At 54.4% G+C, this 25,375-nt stretch overlaps 9 protein-coding genes across 9 annotated transcripts; 6 read left to right on the top strand and 3 right to left on the bottom strand.

Moving 5' to 3' along the window:
* Positions 1–86: 86 nt before the first annotated feature.
* On the top strand, positions 87–4,172 carry MSS4 (1-phosphatidylinositol-4-phosphate 5-kinase; the record flags this gene model as incomplete). The annotated part of the gene is made up of 7 exons (XM_076681112.1): positions 87–2,462; positions 2,537–2,616; positions 2,689–3,106; positions 3,172–3,435; positions 3,513–3,743; positions 3,808–3,885; positions 3,960–4,172. 7 exons carry the CDS (start codon positions 87–89, stop codon positions 4,170–4,172), a joined length of 3,660 nt encoding a protein of 1,219 aa, XP_076531765.1.
* Positions 4,173–4,621: 449 nt separating this feature from the next.
* HEM14 (oxygen-dependent protoporphyrinogen oxidase) lies at positions 4,622–6,577 on the top strand (the record flags this gene model as incomplete). Its single annotated transcript, XM_076681113.1, has 2 exons — positions 4,622–5,041; positions 5,114–6,577. The coding sequence occupies 2 exons, from the start codon at positions 4,622–4,624 to the stop codon at positions 6,575–6,577; spliced, it is 1,884 nt and encodes a 627-aa protein (XP_076531766.1).
* Positions 6,578–6,640: 63 nt separating this feature from the next.
* On the bottom strand, positions 6,641–7,532 carry JCM15063_000765 (uncharacterized protein; the record flags this gene model as incomplete). Its single annotated transcript, XM_076681114.1, has 3 exons — positions 6,641–6,795; positions 6,866–7,278; positions 7,339–7,532. The coding sequence occupies 3 exons, from the start codon at positions 7,530–7,532 to the stop codon at positions 6,641–6,643; spliced, it is 762 nt and encodes a 253-aa protein (XP_076531767.1).
* A 231-nt stretch (positions 7,533–7,763) lies between these two features.
* Positions 7,764–9,322, top strand: CDC28 (cyclin-dependent serine/threonine-protein kinase CDC28; the record flags this gene model as incomplete). The annotated part of the gene is made up of 9 exons (XM_076681115.1): positions 7,764–7,806; positions 7,982–7,998; positions 8,060–8,199; positions 8,261–8,384; positions 8,454–8,459; positions 8,531–8,695; positions 8,788–8,951; positions 9,013–9,154; positions 9,239–9,322. 9 exons carry the CDS (start codon positions 7,764–7,766, stop codon positions 9,320–9,322), a joined length of 885 nt encoding a protein of 294 aa, XP_076531768.1.
* Positions 9,323–9,901: 579 nt separating this feature from the next.
* On the bottom strand, positions 9,902–13,854 carry JCM15063_000767 (uncharacterized protein; the record flags this gene model as incomplete). The annotated part of the gene is made up of 14 exons (XM_076681116.1): positions 9,902–10,006; positions 10,087–10,149; positions 10,234–10,280; positions 10,352–10,487; positions 10,553–11,110; positions 11,195–11,349; positions 11,423–11,681; positions 11,746–12,338; positions 12,403–12,594; positions 12,664–12,943; positions 13,010–13,339; positions 13,406–13,548; positions 13,618–13,726; positions 13,798–13,854. The coding sequence occupies 14 exons, from the start codon at positions 13,852–13,854 to the stop codon at positions 9,902–9,904; spliced, it is 3,027 nt and encodes a 1,008-aa protein (XP_076531769.1).
* Positions 13,855–14,142: 288 nt separating this feature from the next.
* Positions 14,143–14,917, bottom strand: ERV25 (Erv25p; the record flags this gene model as incomplete). Its single annotated transcript, XM_076681117.1, has 3 exons — positions 14,143–14,159; positions 14,225–14,329; positions 14,392–14,917. 3 exons carry the CDS (start codon positions 14,915–14,917, stop codon positions 14,143–14,145), a joined length of 648 nt encoding a protein of 215 aa, XP_076531770.1.
* An 88-nt stretch (positions 14,918–15,005) lies between these two features.
* Positions 15,006–16,433, top strand: JCM15063_000769 (WD40 repeat domain-containing protein; the record flags this gene model as incomplete). The annotated part of the gene is made up of 7 exons (XM_076681118.1): positions 15,006–15,021; positions 15,088–15,179; positions 15,234–15,370; positions 15,433–15,515; positions 15,584–15,886; positions 15,950–16,106; positions 16,175–16,433. The coding sequence occupies 7 exons, from the start codon at positions 15,006–15,008 to the stop codon at positions 16,431–16,433; spliced, it is 1,047 nt and encodes a 348-aa protein (XP_076531771.1).
* Positions 16,434–16,641: 208 nt separating this feature from the next.
* JCM15063_000770 (uncharacterized protein) lies at positions 16,642–18,624 on the top strand (the record flags this gene model as incomplete). The annotated part of the gene is made up of 2 exons (XM_076681119.1): positions 16,642–17,610; positions 17,695–18,624. The coding sequence occupies 2 exons, from the start codon at positions 16,642–16,644 to the stop codon at positions 18,622–18,624; spliced, it is 1,899 nt and encodes a 632-aa protein (XP_076531772.1).
* A 1,076-nt stretch (positions 18,625–19,700) lies between these two features.
* Positions 19,701–24,992, top strand: SMC1 (cohesin subunit SMC1; the record flags this gene model as incomplete). The annotated part of the gene is made up of 23 exons (XM_076681120.1): positions 19,701–19,756; positions 19,851–20,207; positions 20,277–20,400; positions 20,466–20,533; positions 20,615–21,017; positions 21,088–21,332; positions 21,396–21,573; positions 21,641–21,729; positions 21,795–21,931; positions 22,012–22,145; positions 22,220–22,457; positions 22,516–22,754; positions 22,824–23,122; positions 23,190–23,475; positions 23,537–23,653; positions 23,722–23,844; positions 23,909–24,006; positions 24,076–24,310; positions 24,389–24,513; positions 24,579–24,628; positions 24,691–24,754; positions 24,814–24,870; positions 24,932–24,992. 23 exons carry the CDS (start codon positions 19,701–19,703, stop codon positions 24,990–24,992), a joined length of 3,783 nt encoding a protein of 1,260 aa, XP_076531773.1.
* Positions 24,993–25,375: the final 383 nt, after the last annotated feature.

Consider the following 25,375-nt stretch of genomic DNA (forward strand, 5'->3'; position numbering starts at 1 on the left):
AAGTTGATCGACAGACTTGGCTCGCTCTCCCGGCACCCCTCCTCCTCGCAGCTCGACCACCCCGGATGCAGTGAGCACTGCGACGGATGCCAGGCAGTGCGACCCTCACCGACGAGCGCGCGTCCCCAACGAGCAGCGAGCACTCGTCGCCCGACTCGTCCGATAACGCAACCACCGTGTCCTCGCGCTCGACCACCACCATGCACGACGACGACGACGACGGCGTCAACCCACTGTACTCGCATTTGCACCCGCGCGACCACAAGAGTCAACTCGTCGTGCGCGAACACTTGGACCACCTCGTCCCGCTTCACCCCGCACAGAAGCACGAACTGCAGCTTGCGACTCCAAACGAAGGACCCTCGGGCGCGCTCCTCGAGGATTCCGTTGGCGGCGGCGATGAACCCCCGCGGTCCATGTCGACCATGACGCTCACCCCGAACGGCTATGCTCGCACGAACCACGACGACGACAACGAGGATGACGACAACAACAAAGACGAACAAGACGAGGCGAGACCGACGCGAGTCACGCATGACCGCAAGGACCACCTCAAGGCAAAGCTGCACGGACTCAAACTCGAAGCGCAGGACAAGCTCGTCCACCACGGCCTGCGCGAACCCCCTTCAGACCCGGATCCCGAACCGGTCGATCCCCGCGTAGAACACATGCTCGATCAGCCCCTCGCGAGCATCGCCCGTCACGACCACGATCCAGACAGCAGCGGCGACGAGACCGAGACAGAGTCGGAACGTATGCCGAGGCTCGGGCGCGTAGACACGCACGACTCGAGTGCGACGACGTACACCACGGGCGACGCGAGTTTCTATTCGGCCGAATCTCACCTCGCGCGTTCGACCGTCGAGTCGCTCCAGTCGACCCGCACCGCTTCTCCCGTCTCGTTCGCGGTCGATGGTAGCTCGCCCCCGAGACTCACCTCGCCTACGAAACCAGTCGTCGACCGGTCGCCCGTTGCGTACGCGCCGGGCTATGTCCAGACGAATTCGCGTCTCGTACCGGTCCCAGTATCTCCCTCGGGGACCAATTCGTCTTCTCCGAAACTGTCTTCCTCGCCAAGGCTGTCAATCCCACTGCCATACGTCTCGTCGTCTTCGACTGCGAGCCCTCGGCTCGTCCCGACCGCCTCCGTCGTCAAACCTTCGACATCGCACCCGTCCCTCACTCTCGCGTCGCAGCAACAGTCCCTCGCACCGGCGATCACGAACGGCCGCGTCCCGGCTCGACGCGCCTCGACCACTTCGCCGTCCCTGCATCCACCGGTCAACGGCGCACCGTCTTCATCCGGTTCGAGGCGAGGATCTTCCGCTTCGACTCTCCTGCGACCACCTGCCTCGCTCGCGAACTTTGCCCCTCCGAACCAACAGCCGTCTCCAGCTCAGGCTGTCAAAACGAGCTCGTTCCCGCAACGTTCCCTCTCGACTTCGTCACAACTGTCGCCGGTCCCGAACAACACTTTGGGTTCCTCCCCACAACATTCGTTGTCGTACCCGCCTCCGTTACCGAGATCACCCTCGTCATTGTCGAGAACGCTGTCTCTCGGTCCGACCCCTCCGAGCATTCACGACGATGTCGAGAGTTCGATCGCATTGCAGGCGGAACAGATTCGCCGACAACGGTTCGAGAAACGAGTTGAACAGGAACGACTCGCTGCCGCGATCGCAGCGACAGGCACGAACGATTCGATAACGAAAGGGAGAGCAAAGGAAGAAGATGTCGGATTGGGATTGAACCCGACATCGATGTCGTTGTCGTTGTCATCCCCCTCATCTCCCCCACCGATCACGACCACCACGAACAAGAGTGTCGCGAACAAGAGGATGAGCGTCGCGAGTTCGACGAGACCTCGTTCAGATTCGAGATCATCTGCTGCGGTCGCACTGTACGAATCGATACCAGGAGGAGGAGGAGGGTTGTCTCCGAGCGCGAGTTCAAGTTCGACCATTCAGGCACTCGCAGGAGGAGGGAGTAGCAACACGAGAACTTCTTCAGCACTCTTGTCGACCACGAGCCTCGTTTCGAATGGACCAAGCACGAATTCGAACCTCTTGCCTGTCCCAGTACCACCACCAGGAGGGTCTCAACACGAGAGGAGAGGGAGTGTCGCTTCCTCGTACGTTGCGAGAGATCGAGACAGTCTTCTCGTCGGTGCCAGCATGGGCGGACGAAGATCGGTTTCGACTGGGAACGGGGTAGAAGAACGATCAACCGCCGCGATGCACTCGTCGTCACCGGCTTCTCGACAGGGACCGAGCTCGTTGTTGCAGAGGTCTAGGTCACATTTGAACCCGATCGCACACGACAAGAGTGAACATCTCGAATTGCTCGGAGGAGGAAACGACGAGAAGGAAAAGAGTGCGATTCCATTGGTTGGAAACCTGATTGGCACAGATCATGAGAACTATGTCCTCATGTACAACATGCTGACTGGAATTCGCATCGGGGTAAAGTGGTTTCCCCCCTTTCCCCCCATCGATCACCTCGAGTCGCTAACGACAAATTTCCATCGCGATTCCAGGTTTCGCGCTGTCAGGCGAAAGCGGCGAGACCTCTCACTGATGCCGATTACACTGCGAGACACAAATTCTCGTTCGACATGTCAGTCTCTTCGCTCCGTTTGCACCAGCCGACTTGCAAACGTGACTAACTTGCTACGGTTCCACGCGACAGTGTTGGGAACGAGTTGACACCTTCGGTGCGTTACGACTTCAAGTTCAAAGACTATGCCCCTTGGGTCTTTCGCGAATTGCGAGAATACTTTTTCCTCGACCCTTCCGATTACCTCATCTCGCTCACGGCAAAGTACATCCTGTCGGAACTGGGGTCGCCGGGAAAATCGGGCTCGTTCTTCTACTTCTCGCGAGACTACCGGTTCATCATCAAAACAATCCGACATGCCGAACACAAGTTCTTGCGCAAGATTTTGAAAGAGTATCACGAACACGTCAAGAAGAACCCTCACACGCTCCTGTCGAGGTTCTACGGGTTGCATCGAGTCAAACTTCCTCATGGACGCAAGATTCATTTCGTCATCATGAACAACCTGTTTCCGCCTCATCGCGATATTCACGAGACGTACGATCTCAAGGTTGGCTTCTTTCCTTTTTCCTTGTTTCGTGCATGTTTGAGAACTGATCTCTTTTTGTTTCCCAGGGTTCGTCTGTCGGACGATTGTACCCAGAAGCGAAAGCGGCGCAGAATCCCCACGCCGTCCTGAAAGACCTCAACTGGATCCTCCGGAACCGACAACTTGAACTCGGACCCGAGAAGAAGGCGCTGTTTGAGGAACAGTTGAGACGCGACACCGAGTTGATGCAAAAACTTGGCATCATGGATTACAGCTTGTTGACGGGAGTTCACATGGCCGAGAAAGGGAACGAGGATCGATTACGCGAAGGCAAACTGAGTGTCTTTCAGGTACGTATTCCTGAGCTTTCTCCTACGGAGTTTCCGTCAATCCTAGCTGATCTCTGTATTTTCTCGCAAACTAACAGCCTGACGCACCGAAACCGACGAGGAAACCTACGCAGATTCATCGTTCAGCCGACGCTTCGGCACTGAGAGCGGCAGTTCAGAGATCCGATCCCCAGTCGATCACAGCAGGTCAAGACTTGCCTGAACACGACACGTCGACCGAACGTCGAAGATTCTTGTTCTATCAAGACGAAGGTGGCATGCGCGCGACGGGCGATTCGAACGAGAACCTCGATGTCATCTATTTCCTCGTGAGTTGGAATCACCAAGGGGCCCTTCTACCGCGGTATGCTGACGAGGTTACGAAACATGTAGGGAATCATTGATATTCTGACTCCGTACACATTTGTCAAACGGCTCGAACACTTTTTCAAAGGAATCAAGAATGACAAGGTGAGTTGGCATTCTCAAGAACACGTCTCACGTGGACATAATCTGACGCAAGAGTTTCCTATACCGAACCACAGCAATGCATCTCGGCGATTCCACCAAGACAGTACGGAGATCGATTTTTGAACTTTATCCGGTCTTGTATCCGGGGCAACCCAGAAAGCCTGAGGCCCAAGATGTGGATGCCCCCGATCGTCGAGGAAGACGAGAATGGTTTCACTCGTTCCGAAGGAGGAGGGCAAGAGAGGGAGAAATCCGAGATGGATCGGGGAAAAGACAAGGTTCAATAGCCTCTCCTTTCTCCTGTTGATCCTCCTTTCCCGCGACGGGTAGAGAAGCTTTACTCTTACCGTACAGACACTATAGCACTATTCGTCTTCAGTACTAAGACAATTTTTTGTATGAATCCTTTTCTTTTACCATTTTCGGAGTTCGTTCCTTTTGTCCTCGCCGTTACTGTAGTTCATCAGTCCATTCTTCTCCCCAAACTGTACGCTTTCTCTTTGCTCTTCACTGGAATCCCCGTCTCGAGTTTGCTCACTAGCACTCGGACATCATTTTCATATTTTTCTTGTTGATTGGCGGACACGTCGCAAACTTTGTTGTACGATCTGCTGGCTGCACGAGCAATGCGACTCGCTCGTGAGCAAAATAAAAATCAAAGAGAAACTACGCGTCACGTGTTCGAGCCGACATCCGATGGGTTGACGTCTTCCGCTTTCTTTCACTCACTCGAGCAATGCTAGTCGGTCGACATGTGCGATCAAGGGTGACCTTGACGACTCTCACGCGCATACAACAAAGAAGACGCTCAATCTCGACGATCAACACTGACGGGAACGAGGTTTCATCAACGCCCCTTGACCGTCCTCGCAATCAAGTCGCGATCATTGGAGGAGGACTTGCAGGACTCGCTTCTGCAGTGTACCTGTTGAGGAATTTGACCGAACAAGCGAAACGTCAAACTCGGGTCGTCGTGTTTGAACGCGAACCTCGAGTGGGAGGATGGTGTCGCGCTGAAAGGTTCCTCAATGGGAACCGAGTCGAATCGGATCAAACTGTGCTCGATCGTGATCCGGAAGATCGATTGTTGGTGTTTGAGACGGGACCGAGAAGTATTCGACCTGTAGGGCTGCAAGGATGGGTTACGATCGAACTCGCAAGTTGTTTTCTCTCTCTGTCTCGCTCGTATTGCTGAGCTTGATGCTGAGCCATATTCGGAAAATAACAGGCTCAATTCCTGGGATTAGAACCGCATATTCTTACAGTTTCGAAACTACATCCTTCGGCCAAGAATCGATACCTCCTCAACCCTTCGTCGTCGTCGAGCGAGCCGACCGGGCTCACTCTCCTGCCGACTTCCCTGTGGTCCGTCGTGAAAGATGTCTTGTCGAATCGACAATCGCTCCTACGTAGGGTCTTGCCCGCGATCGCGCTCGAACCGTTCCGACGTCGATCCACCTTGCACGTCAATCGAGACCATGGGGACGAATCGGTCGATTCGTTCTTCTCGCGTCGGTTCGGACCCGTGCTCGCATCCGACATGATCAGCGCGATGATTCATGGCATCTATGCGGGAGATTCGAGAAGGTTGAGTATTAGGAGCGTGTTCCCACAACTGTGGCAAGCCGAACGCGAATCGGGTAGCGTCATCTTGAACGGACTGTTGGGCGAGTGGTTACGCAAACGAGGATCGATCGAGAAGAGTCGGTGGCGAGATCAGCAGGAACTCGATGACGAACAGATGCGACAACTCAAGCAAGTCGTCGAGGCGAGACCTGGGGGGGTTGAACTCGTCGAGCGAATGAAACGTGCGAGCGTTTGGGGGGTTCGAGGTGGACTCGAAGAGATCACGATTCGTTTGCGACAATGGTTGGAACAAGAAGGAGTCGAATTCCGATTAGGATCCCAACGAGGGCAGGTTGAACGTCTCGAACTAACGCAAAGTGACGACGGATCACACTGGTCGATCGCAACACGTTCAGGCGAGACGTTCACCGCGAGTCACTTGATCACGACGATCCCGTCACTCCTGCCGGCTGCGCTCTCTCCCCCCCGGTTCCCTGCAACGACTGTCAGCGTCATCAACCTCTCGTTCCGATCTCGAGACCCGTTGTTTCCCCCAGGGTTCGGGTACCTGATTCCGCGTACAGTCCCAGCTCATCACAACCCTCACCACGTACTCGGAGTCTTGTTCGATTCGGATGTCATGCCGCTCGTTGACGACTCTCACGACGAAGGCTTGATCAAATGTTCTGTCCTCCTCGGTGGTTCGTACTGGTTGGATCAACCCCCGGTCAACCCTCCCACGCACGAAGTACTGGTCACAGCCGCACGCGACAGTTTGAAAATGCATTTCCCTGACGTCGATTGGCCGGAACCGGTACACGCGTTCACCAACACGCACAAAGAATGTATCCCGCAAATCCCACCCGGTGCTAGGACCAAGGTTCGAGCGTTCCTCGATCGACTCGGTCTTCCAGGAAAGGGCAAAGTGGGAATCGTAGGTGGAGGGTTCAGTCAAGTTGGAGTCAATGGTGCGGTCAAAGGGGCGAGGGATGTCGGGATTGGGTTTGCACAAGATTTGAACGAACTTGTCGCTGCAGGACAAACTCCGGAGCATGGAGGGGAACGATTGAATCGCACGGTTAAAAGAGCGCTCGTTCGAAACGGAATGGAAATGTGGCAACTATGAATACACTGCGTCTACTTTTTGAAAAAAGTGGAAACGAGATGATAGAAACAACAGGGGGGAAACTTAGGGACCGAGGACTCTTTCGACTTCAGATAGGGGTAGATCGTACAAAGGAGGAATTGCTTCTGGCGGTAAGCGAATCGAATCAAAGTACAAACGCGAGACGGGGTCAGGCCCAGCATCGGTCCAGAGGGGCGGAGGGATCCAGCTTTTCGGATCTAGAGAGGTTTCGCAAACATGTCAGGACCCGCGAGCTGCACGGAAGTGAAAAGGAAGTTCAGAACTTGCCGTCTAGTGACTGGATGTGTTCTCGAGGGGTGACCGTGTGAGACAAGTTCAAGAAAAAGTAGGCCAAGTAGGTGTACGCGATCGACATGGTGATCCAACTCGGGATCAAGAGAGCCCACTCTCGACTCGGACACCATGCAATTCCGATGCGGGCGAGGAGCCGAGGAGGCAAGATACTCCATGCGAGGTACGCCGCAAACAGGACGAGGGACGACAGGTACAACAAGAAGCCTTGCGATTCGACAGTAGGCGCCGGATCGGTCGGCTCGCGAGGCGGGAACTGAGACGGCAAGGAGGACGCAGCGCGCTCGGCCGGCGATCCGGACGCATCGAAGAGAGGACGAATTCGAGACGATGCGGGCGAGGGAGAGCCAGGTCGAGAGAGTGACTTGAGGACTGGGTGGAACAATGCACTGTATGATAGAGCGACAGGATCAGCTCCGGATCGAGGCGAGTAGAACGAGTCGACTCACTTGAACACGTCAGGACTCGAAGGTCTCGCCGAACGACCATAGTAGGGTGGAACAAGCAACGGAGGACGAGTCACGTCTTCCTGCGCGTCTGCAGGTCCGTCGGGAGCGACTCGTCGAGGCAGAGGCGAGGGCAAGTGGGGAAGCAATTCGTCGGAGCGGGACCGTGCACCCAGGCGCGCTCGCCGCTCGCTCATCGACGTAGAGCCTTGCGCGAGGACACGACAAGGGCAGAGAGAGCGCGAGTGAACGGAATGGATGACCTCGCGCGCATGAGACAAGATGTTGAATCATCGCGACTCGTTCGCTCTTTCTCCTCCACGCTCTCGCGCTCTCCCGGCTCGTCCAACCTCGCCCGCTCGACTTTGACAGTCACGCGCCCACGCCTACGCTTGCCTGAGCCTCGATCACCCGCACGCGCCTCCGTCATGTCGCTCGAAAAGTACGAGCGCCTCGAAAAGGTCGGAGAAGGTCAGTCTCTCGCCTCGTGTCCCTCGTGCGACGCGTCTGTCGCTCGAGAACAGAGTCGATTCGAGTGTGCTTCTCGAATTGCACGCGACGGAATGGTCTCGGTACGAGCTCCAGCGCTGACGCGAACTCCTCGCTCGTCCCATCGCATCCCTCGACTGCTCTCTCTCGAGTCCAGGTACCTATGGTGTTGTCGTACGTGGCTCTTGTCTCTCTTCATCTCGCCCGCAACGTGGCTAATGCGCGAATTGGGCAGTACCGTTCGCGCAATCGAGAAACGGGCGAGATTGTCGCGCTCAAGAAGATCAGGCTCGAGGCAGAGGACGAAGGTGTGCCAAGCACCGCCATCAGGGAGATCAGCCTCCTGAAAGAGATGAAGGACGACAACGTGGTCCGGTTCGTTTCTCTCTCCCTGACTATTCTCCTTTCGAATCTCTCATGTCTTCTGCTCCTGCAGGTTGCTCGACATTACCCATTCCGAGACGAAACTGTACCTCGTGTTCGAGTTTCTCGATATGGACCTCAAGCGGTACATGGACAAGGTTGGAGATGGTGACGGCATGGGCCCCGATATTGTCAAGGTATGAATCAAGACGTTTCCCTCGACGCACACATTTAAATCCTGATTGATCCGGTTCTTTTCTGAGCAGAAATTCGTAAGAGCTGCCCTTCCTTCGACTCTTGTAGGCGGGAACGCTTGAGCTGAGACTCGCATGTGCGCCGACAGACTTACCAGCTGATCAAAGGAGTGTACTATCTCCATGCGCACCGGATCCTCCACCGCGACTTGAAACCGCAAAACTTGCTCATCAACAAGGAAGGCAACCTGAAACTCGCAGATTTCGGACTCGCACGCGCATTCGGAATTCCGCTCCGAACTTATACGCACGAGGTAAGGTTCCGTCGTCTCACGCGCTCCCCCGCTCGATCGACCATTCGTTCGGGCTTGGACCAGTTGTGCTCACCCCGAGTCGGAAACGACAGATTGTCACGCTCTGGTACCGTGCACCCGAAGTCTTGCTCGGTTCGAGGCACTACTCGACCGGAGTCGACATGTGGAGTGTTGGTTGCATCTTTGCCGAGATGATCATGCGTCAACCCCTGTTTCCGGGTGACTCGGAGATTGACGAGATTTTCAGGATCTTCCGGTAAGTACATCCTTTTTCCGCAACGCGTCTCGACAGTTCAACTGACATTCTGAGTTCGTAGCTTGTTGGGAACCCCTGATGACGACGTGTGGCCTGGTGTCACGACTCTACCCGATTACAAGCCGACATTTCCCAACTGGCACGCGAAGGATCTCGCGAAACATGTCGAAGGCAGCAACAGTCAGAGTGTCGAATTGATCGAGGTCAGTGTACTTTTCCTCTCTTGCAGCTGGCTAATACCGAGATGGGCAGTTAAAACTGATTCGAATACCGGGGTCGCATCACAGGGAATGCTCGCTTACGATCCAGCGAGACGCATGTCTGCGAAAGCGGCGTTGCAAAGTAGCTACTTTGTAGGAGCTGAGAACTAACTCCCAGGAAGCCAAAGTGAGGATCCGGTTGATCTCGCAAGGTCTTCTTGTTCCCATCTTCAACCAACCCTCTCGCACTCTTTGTCTTCACCTGTCCTTGACACTTGTCTCCCCTTCTTTGACGAGTATGCTCTCGTCCCGCGTTTTACGTTTTTGGCGTCCTTCGATTTTCCGAATCTCACGATTCCCCAATCTTTCCCTTCTCTTGCCTTTCCTTCCATTCGTTTTCGTCTCGACGTTTCCGCGCCGGTCCCAATCTCTTACCTTCGTTCCCTAACTCTCCTCATCTTTCTCTCGTTCTCTCTCTCTCTCCCTCTCTCGCAAAGCCGTATCTCGCTCTTTTTCTGTTATGTGTATTCCTTGTAGATAATCGTCGCGTCTGCCCTTTTTGCTTTCTCATTCCTCCCGAAAAAAAACTTTCGCTCCCAAACCTGGTCTCGTGCGTTCTTCGATGACCCTTTTCGAGTCTGGGTCAGGCGTGAAACTTTTGGCGGTTTTCGATGTGTACAGGTACATCAATTCACATCGGATCTTTTCCACAGTGCGGGTCTTTCACGGGTCCATCTCTGGATTCTTTTTTTACCAATGTTCATCATCTGAAGGTGCGCCAACTCGAGATCTTCCGATCTGAGGTTCATCATCTTCTTCGTCTTCGTCTCCTTTTCGATTCTCTTCTTGTGCGGACTGCAAAACTCATTCCAATGTTAGATCCAACGCAAAGGGAGGGTTTCTCGCGAGAGAGAGATGTGAGATGATGATCTCACCTCGAACAATCGATCCATGTATTGTTGTTCTCGTTGAGAATCTGTCAGCCCGTCATCCTTGATCTAGTGAGATAGTAATGGAGAAAACGAGCCGTCAGAAATCTTTGCCAGGCTTGGTGGGACAAAGAAAACAAGACGGAAACTTGCCTTGGAACGAGTCGATACGGTCTTGGCGGGTGCAGGAGCTTGTGAGACTTTTGCACGTTTGATACAGCACAGCGTCAGACAACAGTAGGCGTTAGACAGAATCAAAGGCAAAGCGCACGTGGTTTCATCCCGTCAGGTTGAAGCGAAACGAGTTCGAGCCGAGTGTTGTGCCCTTGCAACCATTCTTGAGCGGTCATGCTCGGTTGCTCACGGTTTCGAGTCGGAACAAAGATGTCGTCTTGGAAGTACTCGGTCTAAGGTGTCTTTTCCAGAGGTTAGCCTTTAACGGGAGTGGGCACGAAATGGAACAGAGACTCGCCTTCATCCGGGGAACGGTAAAACTGACCGCTTCCACCGTAGCAGGAGTTAATCGGAGTGCCTTGACAATCTCGACTTGTCTGACATCGTTTTGCGTTTTCGGCAAAAACGCGAATCCCGATTGCAGGGTCGGATGATCGAAAGCAGGCAATTTCGAGAACGACGCCTTTCCCGTCGTTGATGGGAAATGAATCTCGTACGCGAGACACGAACGTTCTCCCCTAGCGTACGCGAACAAGATGTTCGTGTCGACGTCGACGAACGGAATCAAGAGTGCCGGCGATACATCGAGGATTTGTCGTCCGACAGGTTCGAGCGTCTCGACTTCGGGGTCGTACCGGTACAAGATCAACTCGCGTGACGAACTGCGGGTGAAGCCGGTAGACACGAGGTAGTGATCGTTCGCCCACGTCAACATCGCAGGTCGAATCGATTCGTGCGCAGCACACGAGACAATCTTTGAAGTCGAGGCGGACCGAGGGTCGAGGATACACACTTGCTTCTTCTTGGTCGAGACGGCCAGTTTCGAACCGTCTAAGGACCACGCCGCCGAAGAGATCTGTGCGTCATGAGCTCCGATCAGTGAAACAGCGCTTGGTTGCCGATCATGGAGAATGTGGGACAAAGGGATAGGAGGACTTGCACCTCCAGCCGGCAAGTCTCGGGTCAGGACCAGTTGTCCCGTCTCGGCATCCCAAATCCTCGCTTTTGGAGCCCCTCGGTCATCCGACACCGTGAGTAGGGTGTTCTTGGCCGCAGGGTGATGCCGCAGAACAACAATCTTGGACATGGAAGAGTCTAAGCCAAGTTTCTTCCATCATCGTCAGCCCCTTCTTTCGCTTTGGCGAAACAAGACATTCGAGGAGCTCACCTTTGAGAACTCGAGCGGTCGCACTGTAATCTTCCTCGAGTGCTCCCGCGTGAGGCACCTCGAATACTCGTACGGCGTCATCATCGCAAGCGACAAATACTCGACGATTATCGAACGGATCAAGTTCGAAATTGACCACGGTCGAGCCGCACATGAGAGCCGGAATATGCACTGGCAACCTCCCTTTGTGAGCGATCGGGTGCACCGCGAGTCTTCCTCCTGGACCTGACAGCGGGAACACGAAAAAGTCGGAATTTGCCTATGCGTGAATTCTCGTGAGCTTTTCGAAGCTCAAAAATACAATCATAGAACGCCTTTCTTACCTTGACAAGTTCGATATCGGCACTCATGGTGACACTGAGGTCATGCACATCAAAGTAATCGGGTTTGAGAGGAGTTTTCCCGAGCAAGAAATTTCGCGACCATCCCGGGTTGAATCGCTCGCTCGTTGTCGTAGTGGTACCGTTTGAAGCAGGCATTGCTGTTCGACTCGAGATCACTGGCGTAGAGGTAGTCACGTTCGACTGAGATGGCGTCGAAGGGGTACCATTTGAAGCAGACTCTGCTGCTTGACCCGAAGTCTTTGTCAGAGAGGTAGTCACAGTCGATTGAGGCTTGGTCGTGTCCAAGGAGAGCGTAGACAAGGACTGGACCGATGACTCAGCAAGTGTCTCCGTTTGAAGCGGCTTTGAGGGAACCGCGACTCGAGCTTCTCGATCCTCCGCAGCCGGAGGAGTTTCGATTTGTTGCTTTGCGGGGGTTGGAGCCGATGATGAGCTGGTGGAATTTTGACTAGGTGCGAGGGTCTTGGTCGGTTTCGATGGCTTTGAAACGAAAGGGGCGCTAGGGTCGGGTTTGTAAGTCTCGACGATTGCGTCTTTCCCTTGGATCCACTCTGGGCTCGATTGAGCCGGTTCTGCATATGGATTCATCAATATGCGATCTTGGCCCAATATTCGGGAGAAGTGACATATTCGTACGCCGGGAAGAGGTCTCTGGGAACAAGTCTTGATGGAAATCAATGTACTGTCTCCGTGGCACGTTGACGTTGACGGGAATGACGGAATCTTTCGAAAGGACGACCAGTCGGTTGATCTCGGCCTTCATGAGATCCAATTGTTGCGGCGGTACGAGTGCGGCACCCGAGATTTGACTCGGGAATGGAGTCGAACCTGAGGTTCTGATTCAGTCCTGCTTTTGAAAGGCGGGTAAGAATGAGAGAGCGACAGAGATTTTCGCACCTTCGGTAAAGATGGCAGGACCTCCGATCTCGACCCATTTGAGGGACATGTCTCCCCTCCCGACGAGGTACACGATCGAACGGTCCGAATCGACGAGCGGCATGATCACTCCCGTGCTCGAATCGATGCGCTGAGTCTTGATCGGGTTGCCCAACATTCTGCCATCAAACAGCGAGTACTCGCGATCTCGAGTGCGGGAGAACCCGGTCGTGAGGATCTGGTTCGTGCGGGGCAGGTGAACGTGTCGAGAGGCTTTCGCTCCGGCATGACACACAACCTCCTATCGAGCGCTCGAACGCGTAAGACTGGCGCTCTTGTGACAAGAGAGAGATGGGTAACGACGCACCGAGACGACCTGTCTCGAATCAACCCTGACGTCCCACAGGCGCAACTTGCCGTCCTTGCCCGTAGCCGAGACATACTTGCCGTCAGGACTCCACTCTGCACTCCAGTGAGGACCAGAGCCGACAATGTCGTAGGTCGGCGTGGGGGCAGATGCTGCGAGGTCATAGATTGAGAGTGCGGCTGCGGACGAGACCAATAGGACGCCACTCGACGTAGGATGGAAAACGAGAGTGTCGACTGGCTTTGAAGCCGAATGCGAAATCGAAACGACGGCAGGAATAGATGGCGAGGATGCCAACGAGTCGAGACTCGGAAGCTCAAACACGTTGATCTGGTATTGCCGCAACCCTCGTCAGGACGACAAGGGACCTAGTAGGGCGAGAATGACAGTTCTCACGTGTCCCTGGTCATCCGCAGCAGCGAGCAAGTCGTCAAAGGGCGAGACTTGGAACGAGTGCACGGTACGCAAGCCGGTCTCGAGCCGGTCGACTTTGCCGCCAAGCTTGCCTGTGTCGCCGTACGAGTGTGCGACAAGAGATCCTGCTCGACTGGGTGCATCAGTTCTCGGAGCAGGACAGAGGGCGAAGGCGTGACAGGCCTAGAGCGAACCCGAAGTGCTCCCTTGAGCGATCCAGTAGTCCCCCGTCGCTGCAATCAGGTTGGACGAGTCGGACGGGGCTGTCGTCGAGACGGGGAGCTCTGACCACCATCCTTCGCGCTGGAGGAAGAGCGGATTCACAATCAGCTCGAGGTTGACGCGCGAGAACGGCGAGCGAAGAAACTGCAGACTTTGGCGGGAGTTGCGAGTGCATTCTTGTACGGCGAAGTATAGAACCGGGGCGGCATTGTTCAAGCGAATGTCTCTCGACGACGAGGCGAGTCTTGAGGAGCTCGGGACAAGCTGCGGTTGAATCGGCCCCGCACTCGCACGTTAACGATGACGGACAATTCGGTCGGCCCTCTCGAGCGAGCTATCTAGGCCAGATCTTCCACACGCTAATGTAACGATGCAGGACAGCACGAGGGAAGCGAGTGAGCGCTAAGATGAAACAGCTGCGACACGTCATTCATTGCTGTCTCTCTCTCTCTGGAACTGAACGGAACAGGAATGGGTATCATTGACAAAATTCGTGACTAGTCGATCAAGTGTTCTGAGCAAGTCGAAAGTAAGGACACAGGTTCCAATGTGCGGAAGAAGAAAACGAAAGAACCTCACTCTTTTTGAAGTAGGAGCGCAGATGCACGACCTGCCACACGCCGAGGAGGAGCAGCGCCGAGAACGTCAGGTAGAAGAAGGACGCGACCCTTTCGTTGGTCGACTCTGCGATATTGGGCCCAAGCATGAGCTCGATTGACGCCGCCAAAAGAATGACTCGTACGCACCATTCGTGTCGCGCATCCTCGCCTCGCGCCGTTTCAGGTAGTTGAGTTCGTCGACAATCTCTTTCACGACGCCCTCGAGTTTGCGCATCTCAACTTCGAGACCCGAGAGGGACTCTTGCTTCGCGATCGCGTTGTAGTCGACCGCGTCGGCGCCAATGTCGACGTCGAGGTCGACCAGGCGCGTGTACTTGTGCGCCTGGTTCTCGTTGACGGAAGGGTCGAGCACGTTCTTGAAGCACACGCCGAGGTCGGCATCGGCGTGAGTGGTGATCGCCATGCGCGTCTCGCCCTTGAGCCCGCGTTTGCTCTGGTACGTGTTGCGACTCGAGCTGCCGTCGACGACCTCCATGTCGAGGCGTTGCAGGTTGCCGGCCATCGGTGCCGAGACAGAGATGACGACGAGAGTGTCGGACATGGCATAGTTCCATAGGCACTTGGCACTCGGCGTGTGCGACGCCTGCAAGGAGAACTTGACCGCCGAGACGGAAAGGCACGACGCGAGCACCCACACGCACCACCACCGCATCGTGACGAGAGATGGGAAGGAACCAACGTGAACGAGTCGACGCGCGATTATCGACGCGGGGTTAACAACTCTCTCATACGATACACACATGTCGGGTCCACCAGGTATACAGTCGCGTCTGCTCGCAATCCTTTGACGCTGGTGCTCACTCGCCCTGCTCTTGACGCTAGATGTTCAACTGCCTTCGTTCGTCGACTCGATCAGCTCGCTCGCGTTCCACCCTACCGACCCCGACCTGCTCCTCGTAGCATCCTGGGATCAAGTATGTACAACTTTGAAACCTCAATGCAGCTCGTACTGACGCTCGTACCCACAGCATGTCTACCTGACCAACCTCCAGAACCCTTCCGCCCTCCGCAAACTCGCCGTCAGAGGCGCCATCCTCGACGTGTGTTGGGCTCCAGACTCGGCGACGGTGGCCTATGTGGCAGGACTCGGCAACGAGGTTCGATCGCAAGTTTCTTTCCCCCTTCTCTTCCTTTTCGGGATCGTAGCTCACCTTGTTCCTCTTCCAGGGTCGATTTCGAGACGCAAGAGAGCCAGTTGATTACAAAACATGACCAGCCGGTCAAATGTGTCGAGTACTGCCCTCAACTGAGTACCTTCCTTGCCATATTATCGTCACTCGTTTTGTTTTGGCAAACGCTGACCCCCGTCCGACAACAGATGCGGTCGTGTCGGCGTCGTGGGACTCGACCCTCAAAGTGACTCGCATCGACCCGACGACGCGCAACCCGAGCCCGTCTCCGCTCGTGCTGCCGTTACCGGACAAGGCGTACTCGCTCTCGATCTCGCCCTCGAAACTTGTCGTCGCGATGGGACAACGACACGTGTACATCTACGACCTCGAGACGATCAAAACTGCGCTCGAGCAGAACACGAACGGTGCCGACGTGTCGGTGTGGAGCAAGCGCGAGTCGAACCTCAAATTCATGACCCGAGCGCTTGCATGCATGCCCGATGACACGGGTAAGCTTTGGCTTCCTTCGTGAACAATAACGACGCACTGATGCAAGACCGGTGTCTCTCCAGGCTACGCAATGACCTCGATCGAAGGACGCGTCGCGGTCGAATTCTTTGATCCCGAACCGGCGAAACAGGCGAAAAAGTACGCGTTCAAATGTCACCGCCAAGTGATCGATGGAGTCGACACGGTGTACCCGGTTCAAGGACTCGCGTTCAACCCCATGTTCGTGTACCCTCTCTCTCTCTCTTTCTTTCTTATCAGGGTTCTGACCAAGAGATGCTATCTTTCAGCCATGGCACGTTCAGCACAGGAGGAGGAGACGCGACCGTCTCGTTGTGGGATCCGTTTGCAAAGAAGCGGTTGAGACAGTTCCCCAAGTACCCGGCACCCATCTCGGACCTCGCGTTCAGTTGCGACGGGAACCGATTGGCGATCGCGTTCTCGATCGAAGACGAAGGTGGCAACAATGTCGCACCAGGACAGACCGCAGGCGGTAACGGAGTGTGGATTCGCGAGTGTGGCGATGAGGTGAAACCAAAAGCCAAGTAGAACCCCCTGATTAGATCTGTAAAATCAAAACAAACAACACTCTCTTTCTCGCTTGGCTCTCATCATGTCCTCGTTCGCCCTCACCCGCTCGCACGTTTGATCGATCCAAGCTGCTCGTTGCGGCCAAGCAAAGAACCAGATCGACCGTTTTGATCCGGGTCGAGGTCTTGTTCGTTCGAGGCCCTCGTCATTGCGAAACTATCTGCGCATGGGGGTCAAGGACCTGTTGCCGACCTTGCGCAAGCTCGTGCCGCGTGCCCTCGAACCCCTCGAGTCGCTGTCGCGGTTACCGCCACGTACCAAGTTCGCACTCGATGCGAACCTCCTCACGACTCGGTTTCACCTCGCAGCGTCCACAACGACCGACCCAACAAACCTATCCGAATCTGCAGCGATCAAGAGCTGGTACACGTTCTTGAGGGATCTCGAACGGAGAGGAATCGAGGCCGTCGTCGTGTTTGATGGACGCGGACGCAAACGCGAGAAGTTGAAGGAAGTTGAACGCAGGAGACAGGAGAGGCGGTTGCAACGAGCTCGAGGCCAAGCCGAATCAAACCGATTGGAACGGTTGCGCACTTTGAAAGACGTCTGGAATCGATCCTCGACACCTCCTCCTCTTGCCGATCTCACGGATGGTACGACCCGAGAACGAGAGATTGACGATCTGCTCGAGGAATACCAACTCGATCGGTCGAATCCGATCTACTCGCGCAACCAAGGACTGTTGACCACCGAGGAAGGCAAGCTGCTTGACGCGATCCTGCGCTTGCGCTCTACCGATTCTCCCTTGCAACCGAACGACGAACCTATAGCCGATCGAGGATCAACTCGCTCCGAAGATGTTGCGCTCGAGCAGCTGGAACCCTTTTCAGCGCCCGAGTTTGCCCCATCAGGAGGCTCTCTCGAACAGGAGATTGAGCAGGACGCGCCCCGGGAACTTGCCGAGGATGAGACGAGCTTGCCAGCTGCCGGGGATCACGACATGTCGAAAACTCTGCTCGACCCAATCCTCGCTAGCGAGCCTCTGAGTGAAACTTTGGAATCGCTCGAAAGCGAAGATTCCTCTGACCTTGTCGAACTCGACCTCGACTCGTTGATTCGCAAATCGGCACACCTGTCCAAGTCTCACATGTCGCGTTCAGCTGCCGTCCCATCTACAGTATTCAAGCAAGTCAAGGTGAGCTCGCCATGCATGGTATCTGCCCGACCCTTTCTTCGCGGGGGCTGACCTGTTTGCTCTGGAGCTCTCGAACACTGGCAGAAGCTCATCGTGGCAATGGGATACCCAATCTTGACGCCTTCGTTCGAGAACCCTTACGAAGCTGAATCGATCTGTGCGTGGTTGTACCACGACCGCGCGACGACTGGAGTCACACACGTCGTCTCGGAGGACACGGACGTGCTCGTGTACTCGGCCCCGCTCTTGACTCGCGTCACGACACTCGAACCGAATCAAGACCTCGCGAAACCCGCGACGAGAGAATCGATGCGCATGTCGATCACGAGACCTGAACTCGTCCGGACCGCGTTGGGCTTGACCGAACGACAGTTTGTCGATTGGTGTCTCCTTTGTGGAACTGACTTCACAACCCGGATCCGCGGGCTAGGACCCAAGATTGCGCTCAAGCTTGTCAGGCAGTCGGGATCGATCGAGGAGATTTTCGCCAACGACAAAATGCGCGCAAAACATTTTCCGATCCCTCACTCTCCCACTTCTCCCGCTTTGCAAGCAATCTCTCGATCTCGCAAAGACGATGACGATCGAGGAGGCCGAGACGAGGAAGAGACGACTTACGAAGAGTATCTCGAGACGGTTCGAGACGCGAGACGAATCTTTCTCGAACGACCCGAATTGCAACACGTCATTGAACAAGGCAAGACGTCGAATTTCAGCCCCGTCGCACCCGGGCCTGATGACGAACCGGGCTCCGCGGGACAAGTCAGGAAGGAATGGTTCGACAAGAAACCCGAGAAGACACTCGAACTCGAGCGGCTCAGACACGAGTTCGGATTGACTCGCCTGCGGAATGTACCATATGACGACGAAGATGTTTGGGATCTGAGCATTAAGGTCGAACTCGAACTTGAAGACGAGGACGAGGTCGAGCGCGGGCCCCAAGATCTCGATGAGCTTGAACAGCAGATACTTGACGAGTTGGAGCAAGAGACGCTCGTAGAGCTCGAGTCGTAGTCGGCTCGACTGCGGCTCAGCGAGCAGCAGCACCGAGCGGAATCTCGAATTTAAGCCGGGGTCACCGTTTTTCTCTTTGTTGCCAGGTTCGCATTTCACGTGTTGTATCCCTTTTTCTTAATATTGTGTTGTATCTCTCTTCCTCTCGTAATCAGCCTTCATCATAGTACCCTGCGCTAGCCGAATTGTTGTAACCGCTCGGTGCTCGACTTTAGCCTGAAAGTCACTCTCATGCATACTCAGAGTGTACTGATATCTTTCGTACTGGGAAGCCCAAACAACCGTTGGTCGCGACACGTCGTTTGCATTGCTAAGAATGGAATTCAGTGAAAAACGTGCCCGTTCGTCAGTTGCTTCTCTACTAGTCCCGCTCACCTTTGTGCTCGCTGGGTACGAGTGGCAAGTTGGGACAACAAAGTTTTGATTTTGCCTACTCGCAAAGGATTGAGAGACGTAAAGACACCTTTCGGGACTGCGGATTTTGGTCTTGAAAGCTCGTCGTCGGTTTTTCCTTGACGCTTTTCGAACGTTGGACACTCCCACCGCACGATCTGTGCTCTGGAGGTTTCGGAGCCGAGCTGCGCTGGGGATTGATGTCAGCGGATCGGTCAGGAGGATGTGCACTTATTTGGCTTGTGTCTGCTTGGTATTTGCGGCAGTCACTCCACCTGGCCCGAGATGCACGGCCCCTTTCGAGGGCCTCAGAACCAAGGCTAGTCACAGTGTAGAAGCCGACCTTGACGCCTCCATTCAAGAACTAACACCAAGTTGAATCGCGGTCTGTGCGCTGCTGTTCGCAATGGCGCGCGGACTTATAGTCACATCAATTACGGTAAGGGGTCCAGTATCAGAGTGTTAAATCGATGTCGAGAACGAAGACGAGGGGCCCTTGCCTGTCGAGAATATTCGGTGATTTGAATGTCGAGCAGCGTGCTTCTGATTCCGATTACAGTCATCTGACGTATTGTAATAAATTATAGATTGTAATGAAATTGACTTTCGTGAGTCGCGACGCGTCGTTTGCATCTCCACTCTCGCGCGCCTTCCTACTTCGCCCTTTGGCCCTCGACGCGACCATGCTCGATCGGCTCGAGGTGTACAACTTCAAATCGTACCGCGGTCGACAGACCATGTCAGTCCAAATCTCGCTCAAACCCGACTTCTCGCAGATAACAAGGCGTGCTAACTCAACCCACACGCTCTCGCACGCGTCAACATCCGTGTAGAGGACCGTTCCATGGATTCTCGGCCGTGATTGGACCGAACGGAGCGGGCAAGAGCAACCTCATGGACGCGATCTCATTCGTTCTCGGCGTGCGCAGCGCGAGCCTGCGAAGTACCGCCCTCAAGGATCTCGTGTACCGCTCAGGCAAGACTCGCAAACATGACAAAGGAAAAGGCAAAGCGACCGAGGGACAGGAAGCAGAGGACGAGAGTCAGGACGACGAAGACGACACTGAACAAGGAGATGCAACCGAAGAGGAGAACGAGGAAGACGACGGAGTTGACGGTGAACGGACTGCATGGGTCATGGCGGTGTATATCGATCGGACAGAGCAGAAAGAGTGGAGGTTCCAACGATCGCAAGTCACTCTCATGTCCTGTCTATTCCCGATCACGCTTTGTCCAACTCGAGTCGATTATGATTGCAGGATTTCGACTTCGGGAACCTCCGAGTATCGACTCAACGGAAAGCCGGTCACTCACAAAAAGTACGACGAGCAGTTGCAGCGATTCAATATTCTTGTCAAGGCGAAAAACTTTCTCGTATTCCAGGTCAGTCTGTTCTCCCTAATTCCTCTTCTGATTACTCTCTCACGGACTGCGGTATCGTGACGCAGGGTGATGTCGAGCAAGTCGCAAGTCAGAGTCCGAAAGATCTCGCAAAACTGATTGACCAGATTTCGGGGTGAGAAAACGATTCTCCGCGTCCCCTTTTACCTGTCTTGCCGATCTGATGCTTCTGGCCCGGCTTGGCACAAACCGACAGCTCTCTCGACCTGAAGGAAGAATACGACAGATGCGCAGCCGCGCTGCAGAAAGCGACCGAGACTTCCGTCGCGCAGCACTCGCGTCGCAAAGGCGTCAACAACGAGGTCAAACAGTTCAAGCTCATGTCGACTGAAGCGAAAAAGTACCGCAGCCTCCAGCGCGACCTCGAGAACGCGACGAGTCACCAGATCGTGTGGAAACTGTGGCACTTGGAGCAAGGCATGACGACGAACGAGCAGACGATCGAAGAACGGAACGCTGCGCTCGATGCCCTCAGGAAAAACAGTGGTCAAGCCGAGGAAAAGCGCAAGGACCGGTTGAAAGAGGTGCAGAAGAAACAGAAAGAAGTCGGTAAGCGAGAGCGAACTATGAAGGCGAAAGAGAAGGAGCTCGAAGAGGCAGTAAGTTGGACTTCGAATCGTTCTCTGCGCCAAGACCCTTCTGGACTCACGTGACTCTGATTCTGCACAGCGCCCGGAAATCTCCCGTATCGACGGTGCGATCGAGCACGCGACCAAAAAGCTCAAGAGAGCCTCCGACCAAGCCTCGAAAGCGTCGGTCGATGTCGCCGAGTACGACAAGAAAATCGAAGCTCTCGAGAAGGACAAGGCTCTCGCCGAAAAGGCCAAAGAACGACACAGGAGGGAGCAGGAAAAGCTCAAGCAAGAGAAGGGCATCTCGCTTGGAGCCAAAGAACTAGAGGAATACAACCGATTGTGAGTGTTTGGGCCTTGGACCTCGACTTTCAGATCTGATCGTCTACGTCGATCCACTGGCAGGAAGGGAGAAGCTTCCGCGAGAGCGCCGAGCGAACGTGAACAGCTCAAGTCGCTCGTGGACGAGGACAAGACGAAGCGAGACGCCCAATCTTCTGCTCAGGATCAGCTCGATTCGTCACAAAACAAGATTGAGCGACTCGAGCATGAGGAGCTGAATCTCGAAGAGCGGAAAGAAAAGGTTAGCGCAGCTCACACTTATTCGCTGTCTTTCGAAAATCTAGCTAACCTTGCAAATGTCTTTCCAGCTCGAGAACAAGATGCACTCGCTCGAAATCGATATGCGCAAGGGCAAGTCGGAACTCGATGAGCTGCGCAAGCGCAAGACGCAAATCTCGTGAGGTCTCAATCTCCCTTGACCTTTCGCCGCGCGTACAGCTCTGACGATTATCTTGTCGACAGACAAACCGAAGCGGAGTACAACGAGAAGCTAGCCGACACGCTGACCAAGCTTCAAGAAGCGGGAGCTGAGAAGCGAGAGAAAGATTCCGAGATCAAGTTCAAAGAAACGCTCGCTACTTTGAGGCGCACTTTCCCTGGTTCGTCGCCGGTGTTCATCGCAAGCGAGATTGCTTGCCTCTGTGAGCATAGGACCTGACAGACTTTTGACGGGTGACAGGTGTGCGAGGCAGAGTGATCGATCTGTGCAAACCGTCGCAGCAAAAGTACGGAATTGCCGTACAGACTGTCATCGGGCGCAATGTCGATTCAATCGTGTGTGATTCGGAAAAGACTGCGATTGCGTGCATCGAGGTGCGTTGCCCACCGTGTCTTTCGCCGCGCATTCGCCATTTTCAATCGCTGATGCTGCATGTCGCTCGAAACAGTACATGCGAGTGCAGCGTCTCGGCACCGCGACATTCCTTCCCCTCGATACGATTCAGGTCAAACCCATCAGCGACAAGTACCGCAATTTTGCAAAGGGTGCGCGCCTTGCGATCGATGTCATTACATTCGACATTGCAAACGAACGCGCTATGCAGATGGCTTGCGGCGATGCGCTCATCTGCGACGACATGCGGATTGCTCGATATATCTGCTACGACAAGGGCCAAAAAGTCAAGAGTGAGCTCATTTCTTGCTCGACATCGAGTCTCTGATTCTGATCGTTTGCCTGTGGTAGCCGTCACCCTCGAGGGTACCGTCATTCACAAAGCCGGAACGATCACGGGAGGTGTCTCGCGCTCTTCCAGCCGTCATTTCGAAGATCAAGAGGTCGAGGGTCTCCGTCGCAGGGAGGCTGAACTTCGTAGCAAACTCGGCGAACTCTTCAAGAATCGACCGAAACCCAATGCAGAAGAGCAGCTCGTCAGCGACATTGCTCGCATCGAAGCGGATCTACTGATTGTGCGGGACGATTATGTGAGCACTTCCCTTTCCCGAAGACTTTTTGGATCGTCGGTCTGAACCAGTCCTCTTTGCGCTTTCCAGGGATCGACCGAATTGCGACTGAAAGGCATCAAGGACGAGCTCAAGGTTCTCCGCACGCGAATCAAGGATACGAGCAAGACGCTCGCCACACTCGAAAAGGATCTCGCTTCGATCGATGACCAAGCCGAGACCATTCGACAAGTGATTCACACTTCGGAGGATGCAATCTTTGCCGACTTTTGTGCACGAATCGGCGTCGACGATATCCGAGAGTACGAGGAGAAGCAGCTGAGAAGCGCGCAGGAAGACCATGCGCAGATGCTAAAATACGAGACTCAGCTTGCCCGACTCGAAACTCAGTAAGCCCACACCCAGATCTGCCCGAGCGCGCCGACAAAGATTGCTGATATAGATTGAGGTAACCAGGATTTCGTTTAATCGCGATCAGCTGACGACGATTCGAGAGCGTCACGATGTCCTCGAAAAGACCGCATCATCCCAGCGATCTGCGCTCGAGCGCCTGGACCAGGAGAATGTGGCGAAGCAAGCGGAAATTGAGGAGCTCGAGCGCGAGGTTGAAGAGCTCAAGGAGGCATGGGAAGAGAGCAAGAAGTCCTGGGACGAGGCGAACCAAGAACTCGACCAAGTCAAGAAGGACGGAAGCAAGGCGCTCAAAGCTCTCGACAAGGCACTCAAGGAAATCGCTACTTGCGTAAGTGCAATTCAGTTGATGTCGAGGAAGTCGCGCTGAATATCCGGTGTGACTTTCGCAGAACGATGAGATTGAACGCCTCGCGTCGGAGCGATTTGCAATCTATCGTCGGTGCAAGATGGACGAAATCGATCTACCACTGGTGAAAGGATCACTTGACGACATACCCATCGAAGAGGTGCGCTATGCAGCTGTCTCTTCTGCCGCGCATAATCAGTACTGACCCGATTCTTTCGTTCTGAATAGGCTGCTGCACCCGCTGCCCCGATGGACGTTGATGGGCCGGAAGATGAAACGCAAAACATCTACGAGGCAAATGACTATGGAGTCGAGGTCGATTTCGACGAGATTGACGAAGATGAGCGAGCGGTGCGTCCGACGACAACCCCTCTCCTATCCCTGAAGTGGCGCTGACCTTGATCTCCTCAATCAGGACGGATCGGACGACATGGCTGCAAGTCTAAACGAGACAGTGGTTCAGTTGCAAAGCGAAATTGAAAAGATGTCGGTCAACCTGAAAGCGATCGAACGGTGAGTCATGCACGAGCATTTTTGGACCCAACAACAAAGTCAACTGACTGCAGCGCCCCGTAATCACAGACTCGGTGACTCTGAGCAAAGATTCAAAGATATCGACTCTGAATTTGATGCTGCACGGGACCAAGCGAAGAAAGCGAAAGATGCGTTCAATATTGTCAAGAAGAAGCGCTGTGACCTTTTCAACAAGGCGTTTCGACATATCGAAGATCGAATCGCCAGCGTGTACCGGGACTTGACGAAAGGCAGAGCGAGTCCTCAGGGAGGTATCGCTTATCTTTCGCTTGAAGAGCCTGAAGTTGGTCTTTTCTCCTTTCTTCTTCTCAGCTCCTGTCTTGCTATTCGCTGACTCGGCTGTGCACTCTCTCTTTTTCAGGAACCGTACCTACACGGTATCAAGTATCATGCCATGCCCCCGCTCAAGCGTTTCCGAGACATGGACCAGCTTTCTGGAGGAGAAAAGACAATGGCGGCGCTGGCACTTCTTTTTGCGATCCATTCGTGAGTCTGATCAGCACGTCGGTACTGAAATGCTGGCCTCGGCTGATTGCACATTGCCTGTTCAGGTTCCATCCCTCACCATTCTTTGTTCTCGATGAGGTTGATGGAGCTCTAGGTAGGTTCTCCAAGTGTTTGGTCTTTGCACCTCGGCTGATTAAATTTGCTGTGGTTCTTCAGACAATACCAATGTTCAGCGAGTCGCGCGCTATGTTCAATCGCGGACAGAGCAAGGGGACTTCCAGTACGTCATCTCTGCTCGAGCTCGACTGCCTTGATACTCACCATCGATGATTCTCGCAGATGTATCGTGATTACGCACAAGCTGCTCATGTATGAAGCGTCAAACGCGCTAGTCGGGTATGTCTTGTTTTGCGAAGGTTGTTGCGTGCGCGGCAGCTGACTTGGTTATTCGACATAGCATCTACCGAGAAGGCGGCTCCAAGACTCTCACGCTTGACTTGACCCAATATGCAGACTAGACTTACGGGATGTTTGTTGTACCAAGAACGGGATCTTGTTTTGTCTTCTTGCTCTTGATTTTTGTTCCTCTTTTTGGCCTCAGTTTACCGGCTTTTGCTTCGTCCTGCCAAATGTTGACTCACGATATTCCAGTGTATCTGAACCGCTTGTATGTCAGACTATCACTGCGACTAGTCACGGGTTCTAAGAAAAAAGCAAAAGCAAACAGAAAAAAGAGGTCTCTTTCTCCTCTCCTCTTCGTAGCCCTAATCCTAAGCCCCCTTTCCCTGCCAGCTTGCCGTTGGAATTAGTGTTAGGCTTCAGTGTGTACAAACACGCGAGCGGTTCCCAAACGTACAAGCTAACGCGCACGCTACCTAGCTCTTTCCCCGGTCCTTGCTTT

The sequence above is a fragment of the Sporobolomyces koalae genome (assembly GCF_050403365.1).
Source record: "Sporobolomyces koalae JCM15063 DNA, S_koalae_JCM15063T_v1_ctg55, whole genome shotgun sequence".
NCBI classification, from domain to species: Eukaryota; Fungi; Basidiomycota; class Microbotryomycetes; order Sporidiobolales; family Sporidiobolaceae; genus Sporobolomyces; species Sporobolomyces koalae.